Consider the following 12116-nt stretch of genomic DNA (forward strand, 5'->3'; position numbering starts at 1 on the left):
GGATCAAGCACAAGGCTAGAGGCTGGTCTACAAAGTTTCTATCGTCGGCGGGGAAGATGGTGATGCTTCAGAGTGTTCTCTCGCCCATCCCCTCATACTCGATGACTTGCTTTAAGTTACCCGTATCGCTTTGCAAAAGAATTCAATCTGTTGTCACAAGGTTCTGGTGGGATAATAATGAGAACGCTAAGAAGATGGCTTGGGTTTCTTGGGATAAGATAGCCACACCAAAGTCGTGTGGAGGCTTGGGGATGAAGGATTTTCAAAGTTTCAATGATGCAATGCTGGCCAAGATAGGATGGAGACTGCTGCATAATCCGAACAGTCTACTGGGTAAAATACTTAAAGGGAAGTATTTCCCTGAATGTTCCATTCTTCAAGCTTCTGAAGCTTCTGTCATGTCGCATGGATGGCGCAGTGTTTTGACTGGCCAAGACCTCTTATTAAAGAAAATCGGTTGGGCTATAGGAGATGGTCTCTCCATCAGTGTATGGCACGATCCCTGGCTCTCCACAAGTAAACAAGAACGACCTATGGGACCTCCTACTGAACAGAGTGTCAACCTGCGTGTTGTAGACCTAATGACCAGACCTAATGACAGAAGACGGAAAGCAATGGGACAGCATGAAACTCCAGCTTTTGCTCCCGGGTTATGAAGAGAAAATCCTCTGTCAGAAACAGAGTGTAACAGGAGCTGAAGATAAGCTTATCTGGCTAGGAACAAATTATGGAGAATACTCAGTCAAATCAGGCTACTTTACTGCAGTCGAGGAAGAACCTGATGCTAGAGTCGCATAGACTGTTGTTAATTGGAAGAAGATGGTGTGGAATCTGGATTGTGCGCCGAAGGTGAAGCTCTTTGTCTGGAAAGTCTTGAAAGGAGCTATCCCGGTTGGAGAAAGGCTGATGGAAAGGCACATTGATGTCGATCCAAAGTGTAAAAGGTGTGAAAGTAGTGAATCTATTATTCATCTCCTCTTCCAATGCCAGTTTGCTCGAAAAGTGTGGCAACATGCTCCTTTGCTTATTGAGATGGACTGTAGCGGAATACTAGATTTGGTGGCCGTCTGGCCCTTACTTTGCAACCAAAAAACACTTCCCCCAGCTGGAATAGTTTCAGGTTCATTGGTTTCGTGGGTCATGTGGGCTATGTGGGAAGCCATAAATAGATTCGTCTTCGAAGGCTTCTTAAGCTCTCCGGAGGACACACTCTTGAGTGCTATCAGACTGGCCAGGGAGTGGAGCTTAAAAGGGAAACCAGAGATTTCGGGCCCCCTTAAAAACAGGAAGATGTCGAAGCCGCTATCTCATGGAACGACGGTGGTGCGTACGGACGCAGCGTGGTGTGCGACAAGTAAGCGAGCAGGACTTGGCTGGATTATCCTGGCCCCCTTTCAGAAGAAGACCTTCCAACAGCAGACGGAGTTTGTTTCGTCGCCTTTAATGGCCGAAGGACTAGCTCTCAGAGAGGCGGTTCTCACCTGTCGAAGGATGGAGCTGCGAAACCTCAGATTTGAATCGGATTATATCCAGCTAATCAAATGCACCTCGTCTTGCGAGGTTCTCTCAGAGCTTCATAGTGTTGTCTCTGATATCCTAGAACTAAGTTGTTGTTTCGATTCTTTTTCATTTGAGTGGATTCCTCGTGAAAAGAATATGGAAGCCGATGGTGTGGCTAAGGGTGCTTTAACCCTGTTTGAACCTCTAGTTGGTGGGGAGTTGGTTAATCCTCCCAACTAACTTTCAAAATTAATTCATATGAGTTCAAAAAAAAAAACAAAAACTTAGGTTAGTGTATTATAATTATTTTTATTTGTCTTTTCTTTTTCTGGTAAGTTTACTCGTGTACATTTCTCTACGTTTATTTCCTATTTGTTCATGTTGTTTCCAAAATGGTCACCAGTCGGACCCCATGTCTATTTTAACCTATAACAAGCATTATACAATTTATACATTTTTAACAACATTTCAAACCCACTCTATTTTTCACTATAAAATATAATTTGAAGTGAAAATTTCATAGTTCTACTCTATTTTTTACTTTATAATATAGATTTATAATATAGTGTTTCAAAAATAAAAATAAAAATTGATTCTATAAATATAATATTTTTTTTTTTGTTTATCACCTTTTTATTGTAAAAGAGAATAACATTGAACTAGAATTCAACTCCCTTACAGAATTACTATATTTTGAAGAAAAATAAAATAATCAATTAGAAACGGTCTAAATTACATGATAACAATACACGTAACAAAACTAACATAAAAACGCATTTAATAATAAAATGATATTCTCTCCATTTAAAAGTGTTATTTTAACACAAATTAAGAAAATGATTAAAATTGATTCATATATAACTTTAGTTATTACATTTGTTCAACCAATGATTTTTGGATAAATAACGCTATTTATAAAATCAAAACATTTTGTAATTAATAGTAAAAGTAAAAATGAGCTAATTAGGTAGATATACACAAAGAAGTGAGATACCATGATATAACTGTTTTGAATTCTAAAATGACATTTTTAATGAAAAAAAAGAAAGTGTCAAAACGTCATTATTTGTAAAATAGAGGAGTAAAATACTAAACTATTTCTTTCGTATATCTTCTTTGACATAAAGATGAGTAGATATCTTAGGAAAAATGTATTTTGAATATAAAGATGGGTAGAAAATGTAGTTCAACCTAACTTTTTTTCGTTGAGAAAGAAAAAGAAAGAAAAAAGATGAAGCATTTGTTTACTCGTTTGGACCACGCTCAGTGCGTCTCGCAACTGCCTTTGCCTACAGTTTTCTTGAGATAGTTATGTTTCTATAATTCTATGTAAGAACAACTGAAGCAAAAGTACACATATAAAGCAAAATAAAAAAGGCCAAAAAAAAGAAAGAAAGAAAAAGAATCTAATTTTATTTGTCTTCCAACAAAGCTCAAACGAACCTCTCTCCTCATCTACACGAGTTTAATGTTTATTTGATTAACTTATTATGGTAGAGGTACAGAGATGATACCAATAAAAAGGCTACACGAAAAAAAAAAAACAAAACCAACCAAATAAAAAACATTACTATATGTATTTCTCTTTCTTTTTTCTAGGATTTTCTTTATATTTTCTATTTGTGTATTGCTCTTTTTGATTCTCTGCTTAGGAAATGATGAACAACATCAGCCATCTTGAACCAGATGACTCTGAGTTTGTTGAAGTTGATCCTTCTGGAAGATATGGAAGAGTATATTTCTCTCTCTCTGATCTCTCAATATAAATTTGATTTTCTGTTTTCTTTTGTTTAAAGGTTTTAGTGTGTTCTTGTTGTTGCAGTACAATGAAGTTCTTGGTAAAGGATCTTCAAAGACCGTGTAAGAATCCAATCTCTCTTATCTTAAAATATTGTTCCTATTTTACACAATATAGGAACATAACATACCTCTGTTGGCTTAAACAACTTTAGTTTCTGCATAAACCAAAGGCATCTTGATCTATGGTTCTGTTATTTGGCTTTAGAGATTCTGAAATAGATAAAACCAAATTTATGGTTCTATTATTTGGATTTGCAGTTACAGAGGATTTGATGAATATGAGGGTATAGAAGTAGCATGGAACCAAGTAAAGCTCTATGATTTCTTGCAAAGTCCTCAAGAACTTGAGAGGCTCTACTGTGAGATTCACCTCCTCAAAACACTCAAACATAAGAGCATCATGAAGTTCTACACTTCTTGGGTTGATACCGATAATCGAAACATTAACTTCATCACTGAAATGTTCACTTCTGGTACCCTAAGACAGTAAGTGATGTCTTTTGATTACTTTAAATCATAAACATGTATCATTAAAGATGTTGTTATTGTTCATAAAAATATGGTGAATACAGGTATAGGCTAAAGCACAAAAGAGTGAACATAAGAGCGGTGAAGCATTGGTGTAGACAGATCTTAAGAGGTTTAAACTATCTTCATACGCATGACCCTCCTGTGATTCACAGAGATCTCAAGTGTGACAACATTTTCGTTAATGGTAACCAAGGAGAAGTCAAGATTGGTGATCTTGGTCTTGCTGCTATGTTACAACACTCACACGCTGCTCACTGTGTTGGTATGCAATATGTTCTCTCCTTTTGCTTTGCTCAGTTCATAACTAAATTTAAATTGTGATGCTGCAAGCTTTTATTTTCTTGGCCTCTTAGGGACACCAGAGTTCATGGCTCCTGAAGTCTATGCAGAAGAATATAACGAGCTAGTCGATATTTACTCGTTTGGGATGTGCGTTTTAGAAATGGTAACGTTTGATTACCCTTACAGTGAATGTACTCACCCTGCTCAGATCTACAAGAGAGTTATATCGGTGAGAATCATCAAGTTTCTTTTATTACAAGCTTTTGTTTTGAGTTGTAAAAACTGTCGAGTTCTGTTTCTCAGGGCAAGAAACCAGACTCATTAGACAAGGTGAAGGACGGTGAGGTTAGAGGCTTTATAGAGAAGTGCTTAGCCAGTGCATCCCTTAGGCTCTCAGCTCGTGAACTACTAGACGACCAGTTTCTTTGTATAGACTACCCAAGCAATTACTACAGCGACAATGATCAAAGCCAATGGACTTACAATGGAGATGAGATGGTTGAGTCACACGGAATAGAGATCTTTGAGTTTCAAAACGATGATGATCATGAAGAAGCAGAAGAGTATGATAACAAGTTTGACAATGTCCACATAAGCATTAAAGGTAAGAGAAGAGACAATGGTGATGGACTGTTCCTGAGACTCCGAATCGCCGACAAGGAAGGTTTGTGACCAGACAACCTTTGTTACGTTCTAGAAGTTTCATGTTTCAGACCATAAACAGTTTCCTCTCATTGCAGGGCTTGTGAGGAACATATACTTCCCGTTTGACATCGAAAGCGACACAGCCATTAGCGTTGCAAGAGAGATGGTGGAAGAGCTGGAGATGGACGACCGTGATGTGACAAAGATAGCTAACATGATCAATGGAGAGATTGCTTCTCTGGTTCCTGATTGGAGATCAGGCCTAGGGTTTGAGAGCAGCTTTTGCAACTGCTCATCGAACCACTCAGCTGTAGACTTCAACGTGAGACAGTGTTGTAGAAACATGTGTGGAGAGAAGCATGGACGGTTTGAAGAGATCACTTCGGGATTAAACAACTCTGATGAAGAAGAGGTGTTTTCTTGTAGGTCAAGTGACTAACTACTATATATGTTGTTCCTGTGGAATTAACGAGCCTTGGGAAAGCTTTACTCCAATGGAAAAATGGCATTTTCGTTGTCTTTTGTTAATATGTGTAAATTATTTACAGTAATGTTCACATACCAAAAATATCACAGTAATTATTTAACTATAGCTCATTAAGCCGGTGATTGTCTTTGATTCTCAATCTTGAAAAAGAAACAAAAAGACATTTTTGATTTATCATTAACAAAGATTTTTTTTTTAGAATTTCATTTAGTTAAGTGGTTTTATTAATAGTTCACTAATGTTAATACTTCACAAAATTTAATATTAAAGTCTTCGAAATATGGTCAGGGCCGGTCCTGGCCTCCTGGGCAAAGCCTAATGAAACATTCGTCTTAGACCCCCAAACTTTTTGTAAAATTTTATATGTAAATAAGCCGTTAAATTTTTTAAAAAAAAATTTGAAACCCCCAAATTTTTTAAATCTTTACTAAATGGTCTAGGGCCCCAAATTCTCAAGGTCGGCACTTATGCGCATATTAACCACTGTCAAAAACTTATACAAAATTTCTCATCATCATTATAAAATAGTTCAATGTAGTGTTATTAGAGCATAAGCTGCATAACCATTTTGCTTAGTATCTGAATTTGAATATCAGCCTAATAGAATATTATTATTTTATTGTAATTTTCTTAAGTAGTTAAATTTTAATTAGAACAAAAACAAAAGAGAAATTTTCTAAGATCACCGAAAAAAAGTTTTTGTCATAAATATAAGCCTTAAAAATAAAAATGATCAAAATAAACTTAAATATTTTATCAAAAGAAGTAAATATACACTTATACCCCCATGGTTAATTAATCTAGACATTAGGATTTAGAGTTGAAGGGTGGGGCTTAGGATTTAGAGTTGAAGAGTGGGGTTTTGGGGATAGGATTTCAAATTTTAAAAAGTAGAAAAAAATTAAAATTTTCAAAATAAAAAATGATATTTTGGTCATTTTAGTTTTTGAAGTCTATTTTTGTGACAAAAACTCAAAAAAAACTCAAAAAGGTCTATTTGAGAGAACTGCCCAAAACAAAACCAATGCGTAAACCATAGGAGTTTTATACATGTTCTGAATAATTCTGTGCAAAGATACCTTAATTTTAATTGTTTAATACTCTGTCTGTTCCACAAAGATAGATTCTACCATAATAAATGTATCGTTTTCTGTAATTTTCTATTTTTAATAACTTTTAACCAATAGTATTTTAACAAAGTCAATTGATTTTTTTGAAGTTTACAATTTTTTCATAGAAAACACAAAAAAAAAATATATATGTTTTTGAAACAAACTTTTTTTCTAAAAAATATATGTGGCTGAGGAACGGAGGAAGTAATATATTAAAGGGAGATACTCTTCCTTGTCCCAGCAATGAAGCTGCTCTTATACGCGAATTCTCATAAAATGTATACAAATTATTGATCATTGAACACAAAGTACGTAGTTCTCGTTAATCTGTCCTTCAAACATAAAATTAGTACTGAAAGCGTATTATTTCGACAATCAAGAGTAGTTACCACCAAAATAATAAGGCTATCCCACTTAAAATCTGGTGAGGACAGCATAGTTGTTCAGGCCCAATGGGTTTCATCTAAATAAACTGACCCATCAAGTAAAAACCAGTAAGAAAAGAAACCCTAAAAACCTGAAAGTGAGAGCTATATATTTAAGCAGCTAGGGTTTCCGACCGCTGCTTCTCTTTCTTCAAAGGCTGCAGCGTGAGAGAAAACTCGTCGATTTTCACAACCGGAGGAATAGCAGCAGCCATGGCGGAGAAAGCAGTCACAATCAGGACCAGGAAGTTCATGACCAACAGGCTTCTCTCCAGGAAGCAGTTTGTGAGTTTCAATCCTTCATCTCTCTCTCTCTCTCTTCGGATTCTTGTGTACTGATTAGTGATGGTGGCTTATGAATGTAGGTTATTGATGTTCTTCACCCAGGAAGAGCTAACGTCTCAAAGGTATTCGTGTTTATCACAGTAGCTTTGCAATCTTCATTGTTTTCTTTGAGAAGATTCTGATTGTTTGATTGGAATGTTTTTGTGAAGGCTGAGCTCAAGGAGAAGTTGGCAAGGATGTACGAGGTTAAGGACCCCAATGCTATCTTCGTTTTCAAATTCAGAACCCACTTTGGAGGTGGCAAATCTTCTGGGTTTGGTTTGATCTACGACAATGTCGAGAGTGCCAAGAAGTTCGAGCCCAAGTACAGGCTCATCAGGGTATAAGTCCCATTTCAAAGCAGTGTTCTTTCCTCTCTAGTACTGGCTTAGTTTCTTTAGTTTTGCATGCTCTTAGTGCTTCCTTTTTTTTACCTGATTTGCTAATAAACTCTGATGGCTTTGATGTGGAATTTTTGGTAACTATTAATGATTCCCGTTGTGTTTGGATAGAATGGACTTGACACCAAGATCGAGAAATCAAGGAAACAGATTAAGGAGAGGAAGAACAGGGCCAAGAAGATCCGTGGTGTTAAGAAGGTGAGAGACCAAAACTAACTCTAACCTACATTTTTGCAAGTGTTTTTGTTTAAGTCCTGTTTTGACTTTATTGTTCGTTTTTTACTTGTCTGTGTAGACCAAGGCTGGTGACCCCAAGAAGAAGTGAGGAGGTGTTGAAGAGCCAAGGCGCATTTTGGGTTTTTATTCCGCATCATTCCTTCTTTTATGTCCCCCATTTTCGCTTCTCATTGTCACACTCGTTCTATTTTGGTTTGGATTATGCTTTAAGCGATAGAGAACCTTGTGCTAAACATTTTGCTGAATACATTTTATTTTTAAACTCCGTTCCTTGCTTCCTTTGGTTGGTGGTACAACAGCTTAATCTAATAAGAGCCGTAGCTGCTGGGTGAACATTTGTAATTGAAAGTGTTCTTCGTCCGACGGGCAACATTATTTGCTAGTGCTTGCGTTCAAAAGACGAGCTATATTACATACGCGATCACCTGGCTTAAATATATCGTATAGGCAAATGATAATGTATGTACAGTAACACCGTGGTTGTGAGCCTGCAACAAGTTCATACATACACGATTTTAAGATATCCACAAGAGTTTTTTCTTTAAACCGTAGTCTAATGTTTGTTTGATTTGATAAACCGTGACTTACAGGCTTACAGTGCATGTATGCTTATGCTTCAAGCGGTTTTGAAGTAGGTTTAAAGTCTAACGAATCCGGTTATCCGGAAAGTAGAATTGTCATTACTAGTGATAAATTTTTGTTTCTTTTGGCTTTAAAATTGTAACAGTTGTTGCATCTTCTTTATCGCCGAGTGCAATAAAAATATATTTTTTCTTTCATAGGATTTTTTTTTTTTTTTTTTTGTCACAGTCTTTCATAGGATTCTTATTTCAGTTTATACTAATTTATAAGCTGAAATTTCGTCATGTGTTAAATACGTTTGGATTGTTGATTATATTTAACTTGAAAGAAAATGACGCAGCTCCTTTCCATAGTCTTGACTCCTTTCAACAAGTCTTTTAAAATTTAATTAGTAGATTGCATAAAATGATAAAGTCATAAAAGAGAAGATTACTTATTTTTAGACTACGAAGACTAGTCTACATCATGTATGTCTCTGGAATCGCCGTGCTACACGATTATCGTTAAAAAAAGAGCATTCGCACTTTTTCTATGTCCATTGCTTTTTGTATCTTTTAAAAAATTGGAAGCAAGATGCAAGATTAGGGAAAGAGTTGAAAACGTATACGCGAGAATGTATCTGTTTGAGATCTGTATAATTGATTTTATTTGATTGCGTACATATTTGATACTTTAAGTACCAAAAATAATTTTGGTCCTTTATTTTATTTTTTAGCGAAATGTGTTCTTACAAGTTTCTAGGAAAGTTATTTTCTAATTTCCGCCATCCATATTGGTCATTTTCATGGTAACGTATGAACAGTTTCTTCCTAAATGTAGTTCTATTATTAATCTCTCTTTATCTTCCCCGAAAAAAGAAATAAGTTCACCTACTAAAAAGGTTAAATTATTTTACTTTAAATATTGATTTTTAAAAAGGACCGTCGATGCGTTTCCATGTGAAGGTGAACAAAGATGAGCGACTCATTTCCATTTATTTATATTCCGTTATTCGTTTAACTAACTCACATGTCCCATATTGTTGACGTCTTGCATCATCTCTCGTTCAATAATTGAAAGCATATGTAGTTTATAAGCTCGCATGTTAAGCAACGACATTACAAATAATTTTACATTTATTTTATCTATTGGAAGAGAATTGTACTTTTCCCACATACAAATTTGGCAGTGATCATGGTTGTGAGTTTACAATATTTCTGTTGAGGTACACACTCTTAACTTCCCCTATTGTTTAAGTGTTATGTCTTCTATAAATAAATATATGCCAAATTACATGTACAGATTACGGCTCATTATGTTGCAGATGCATTGTATGGAAGATGAATCTTGTCAACGAAAATGATAACGTGCACATGCGTCCTCATCCTAATTCGTGTATTTGAGTCATTTGCCTTATCCCCGGTTGTATTATTGTCTCATTTTCATCTTCTTTTTTATTAATAAAAACTAACTATATACCCCATGATCAATAGTAGTTAGAAGTTACAAGCTAGTATTAAAGGGAAAATTTGATGCGTTTCATTGTTACTGGTGAATGTTAACACAAAAGTACATCAATGAGTGGAGGGGTTTGCAATGAATTAGAAGAAGTTTATAAACTCGACAAAAATGTGTAAAATGAGTTTTCTTTCTCGTCTCTTCCTTTCCCAATGTTCGCAATCTTATGGAAACATGGATATATAAAGAACATTTCCACCCGAATCTATTTCTTCTTCTATATTTTACTTTGTTCCAATATGTATTTTTATAATAATTTTTTTTGAGAAAAATATAAAAATGTTATTTTTATTTAAAAACTAAAACCAAAAAGTAATGCAAATATAGTTTTATAGTTTTGAATAAAATATTAAAGGTTTTAAGAAAACTAAATTATGAAAATTTAATAATAAGAAATATAGAAAACGCGCGGAATTGCACAAAGTAAGGGGATTAATTTGAGGGTTTATGTGTAATCAACTAACAACTAATCATATGAAATAAAGGAAACTTTTGTTTTAATAAACCCGAAGTTTTGTATTGTTTCCTTCCTAGAAGATTCACTTTCCAAATCATCTATCTCTCTATAAAATTGATTTAAGTATTATTTACTCTGATCGTTCTTTCATCCTCTCCCAAAACCATATCAAATATCTGTGATTGATTGTTGGGTCTATAAAAGCACATCAGCTGGGGTCTCTTCTTCGTCAACCTTTCTCCCACCACACAATCGCACTTCTCCTCTTCTTCTTCTAGAATTCTCTCCCTCCCCCCTCCCAGATATCAAATTCTCATCCTCAGTCGATGGAAGAAGCTAAAGGTAAAAGGGAGTTTTTTTTTTTTATTTGCTCATATTCTATGTTAGAAAAACCGAATCGATCGTCCTATTGAATTTTTATCACCAGATCAACAACTCTCTCTCTCTCCTGCGATTTTGGATTCCGATTCATCGTTTAATTTGTTTTTTTTGTTTTTTGTTTTCGATTCCCAGATTTAGATTAGGGAATATAAATTTCACATGCAGATATTGTAGTAGAATTTTAGGGAACCACACACGTCACCACTGTTATAGCTTCTTCGTCAAACGTTTTACTTCACGGTTTGATTCATCATCTGAATTTTCAGATTGTTTTTGAGTCGTGGAAGCAAATGTATACAAAAGTAATTTGTTATTTCTCTCCTAACTTGTAATGTAATGTAATGGAAGATCTGACTGCTGTGTCATTGATGGAATATATTGTGTAGTGGAAGCAAAAGACGGAACCATCTCCGTTGCTAGTGCATTTGCCGGTCACCAACAAGGTATGTATGGACCGACCTCTGGTTCAGTCACATGTATCTTTCGTCATGGGGAAAAATGAAGATCCTTTTTTTGTCTTTTTGATCAGCTGTGCAAGACAGTGACCACAAGTTCCTAACCCAAGCTGTTGAAGAAGCTTACAAGGGTGTTGACTGTGGTGATGGTGGCCCTTTTGGTGCCGTTATTGTTCACAAGAACGAGGTCGTCGCTAGCTGCCACAACATGGTCTTGAAGTACACCGACCCAACCGCGCACGCCGAAGTCACTGCCATTCGAGAGGTAAAGTATTTATTCCGTGGATTGATGATTACCACTCTCTTTGCTCTACAATCTTAAAGCATTTTGCTTGTTCCTAACACTGATATGAATCCATTTGTGGAACACACAGGCGTGCAAGAAACTCAACCAGATCGAGCTATCAGAATGCGAGATTTACGCTTCCTGTGAGCCGTGTCCCATGTGCTTCGGAGCCATCCATCTCTCTAGACTCAAGGTAAAATATCTGAAACACGAATTCATCTTTCTTATCTCTTTCATTATCATTGATGAGTGCTCGTGAACAGAGATTGGTATACGGAGCCAAAGCTGAAGCAGCCATAGCCATCGGGTTTGATGACTTCATAGCTGATGCGCTGAGAGGAACCGGTGTTTACCAGAAATCTAACCTGGAGATAAAGAAAGCAGACGGGAATGGAGCTGCGATTGCTGAACAAGTGTTCCAGAACACCAAGGAGAAGTTCCGTTTATACTGAGAGCTCTTCTCCTTCATCACATCCTTGTTCATGATGATGGCAATTAGAAGAACAAGTGCACACTTTCGCTTTAACCAAATAAATCTCTGTTTCAAATTGTTAATTTCTAAAAAAAGAAAAAAAAAAACTCTCAATTTCAGTTCTTGTTGACTTGAATTGTTTACTTTTCTCCATTCAAAGTTGAACTGGTAAATACTTCATCATTCTGTCGAAATATTTACACACCATCAAATCGAATTTTATATTTTCTTTATTACATAAT

At 35.7% G+C, this 12116-nt stretch overlaps 4 protein-coding genes across 4 annotated transcripts; all 4 read left to right on the forward strand.

The window, feature by feature from the left end:
• Window positions 1-56: 56 nt before the first annotated feature.
• On the forward strand, window positions 57-656 carry LOC106303183 (uncharacterized mitochondrial protein AtMg00310-like). The gene has a single exon (XM_013739518.1). The coding sequence runs from the start codon at window positions 57-59 to the stop codon at window positions 654-656; it is 600 nt and encodes a 199-aa protein (XP_013594972.1).
• Window positions 657-2855: 2199 nt separating this feature from the next.
• Window positions 2856-5345, forward strand: LOC106301724 (probable serine/threonine-protein kinase WNK9). Its single transcript, XM_013738190.1, has 7 exons — window positions 2856-3233; window positions 3323-3360; window positions 3559-3786; window positions 3873-4093; window positions 4185-4342; window positions 4417-4777; window positions 4854-5345. The coding sequence occupies exons 1-7, from the start codon at window positions 3156-3158 to the stop codon at window positions 5195-5197; spliced, it is 1428 nt and encodes a 475-aa protein (XP_013593644.1). The 5' UTR covers window positions 2856-3155; the 3' UTR covers window positions 5198-5345.
• Window positions 5346-6916: 1571 nt separating this feature from the next.
• LOC106303858 (40S ribosomal protein S24-1) lies at window positions 6917-8009 on the forward strand. The gene is made up of 5 exons (XM_013740201.1): window positions 6917-7067; window positions 7148-7189; window positions 7277-7447; window positions 7619-7705; window positions 7803-8009. The coding sequence occupies exons 1-5, from the start codon at window positions 6996-6998 to the stop codon at window positions 7830-7832; spliced, it is 402 nt and encodes a 133-aa protein (XP_013595655.1). The 5' UTR covers window positions 6917-6995; the 3' UTR covers window positions 7833-8009.
• Window positions 8010-10390: 2381 nt separating this feature from the next.
• LOC106305550 (guanine deaminase) lies at window positions 10391-12091 on the forward strand. The gene is made up of 5 exons (XM_013741920.1): window positions 10391-10622; window positions 11048-11104; window positions 11191-11381; window positions 11491-11595; window positions 11666-12091. Exons 1-5 carry the CDS (start codon window positions 10607-10609, stop codon window positions 11852-11854), a joined length of 558 nt encoding a protein of 185 aa, XP_013597374.1. The 5' UTR covers window positions 10391-10606; the 3' UTR covers window positions 11855-12091.
• Window positions 12092-12116: the final 25 nt, after the last annotated feature.

The sequence above is a fragment of the Brassica oleracea genome, chromosome C7 (assembly GCF_000695525.1).
Source record: "Brassica oleracea var. oleracea cultivar TO1000 chromosome C7, BOL, whole genome shotgun sequence".
NCBI classification, from domain to species: domain Eukaryota; kingdom Viridiplantae; phylum Streptophyta; class Magnoliopsida; order Brassicales; family Brassicaceae; genus Brassica; species Brassica oleracea.

Bases quoted from the DNA above. Each gene is read 5' to 3' on its own strand.
- LOC106305550 (XM_013741920.1), top strand. The intron at 11,105-11,190 runs GTATGTATGGAC...CTTTTTGATCAG, and splicing joins ATTTGCCGGTCACCAACAAG to CTGTGCAAGACAGTGACCAC. The intron at 11,596-11,665 runs GTAAAATATCTG...GCTCGTGAACAG, and splicing joins TCCATCTCTCTAGACTCAAG to AGATTGGTATACGGAGCCAA.
- LOC106303183 (XM_013739518.1), top strand. From the start codon at position 57: ATGGTGATGCTTCAGAGTGTTCTCTCGCCCATCCCCTCATACTCGATG.
- LOC106303858 (XM_013740201.1), top strand. From the start codon at position 6,996: ATGGCGGAGAAAGCAGTCACAATCAGGACCAGGAAGTTCATGACCAAC. The intron at 7,190-7,276 runs GTATTCGTGTTT...GTTTTTGTGAAG, and splicing joins GAAGAGCTAACGTCTCAAAG to GCTGAGCTCAAGGAGAAGTT. The intron at 7,706-7,802 runs GTGAGAGACCAA...TTGTCTGTGTAG, and splicing joins AGATCCGTGGTGTTAAGAAG to ACCAAGGCTGGTGACCCCAA.
- LOC106301724 (XM_013738190.1), top strand. From the start codon at position 3,156: ATGATGAACAACATCAGCCATCTTGAACCAGATGACTCTGAGTTTGTT. The intron at 3,361-3,558 runs GTAAGAATCCAA...TTGGATTTGCAG, and splicing joins AAAGGATCTTCAAAGACCGT to TTACAGAGGATTTGATGAAT. The intron at 4,343-4,416 runs GTGAGAATCATC...TCTGTTTCTCAG, and splicing joins TCTACAAGAGAGTTATATCG to GGCAAGAAACCAGACTCATT.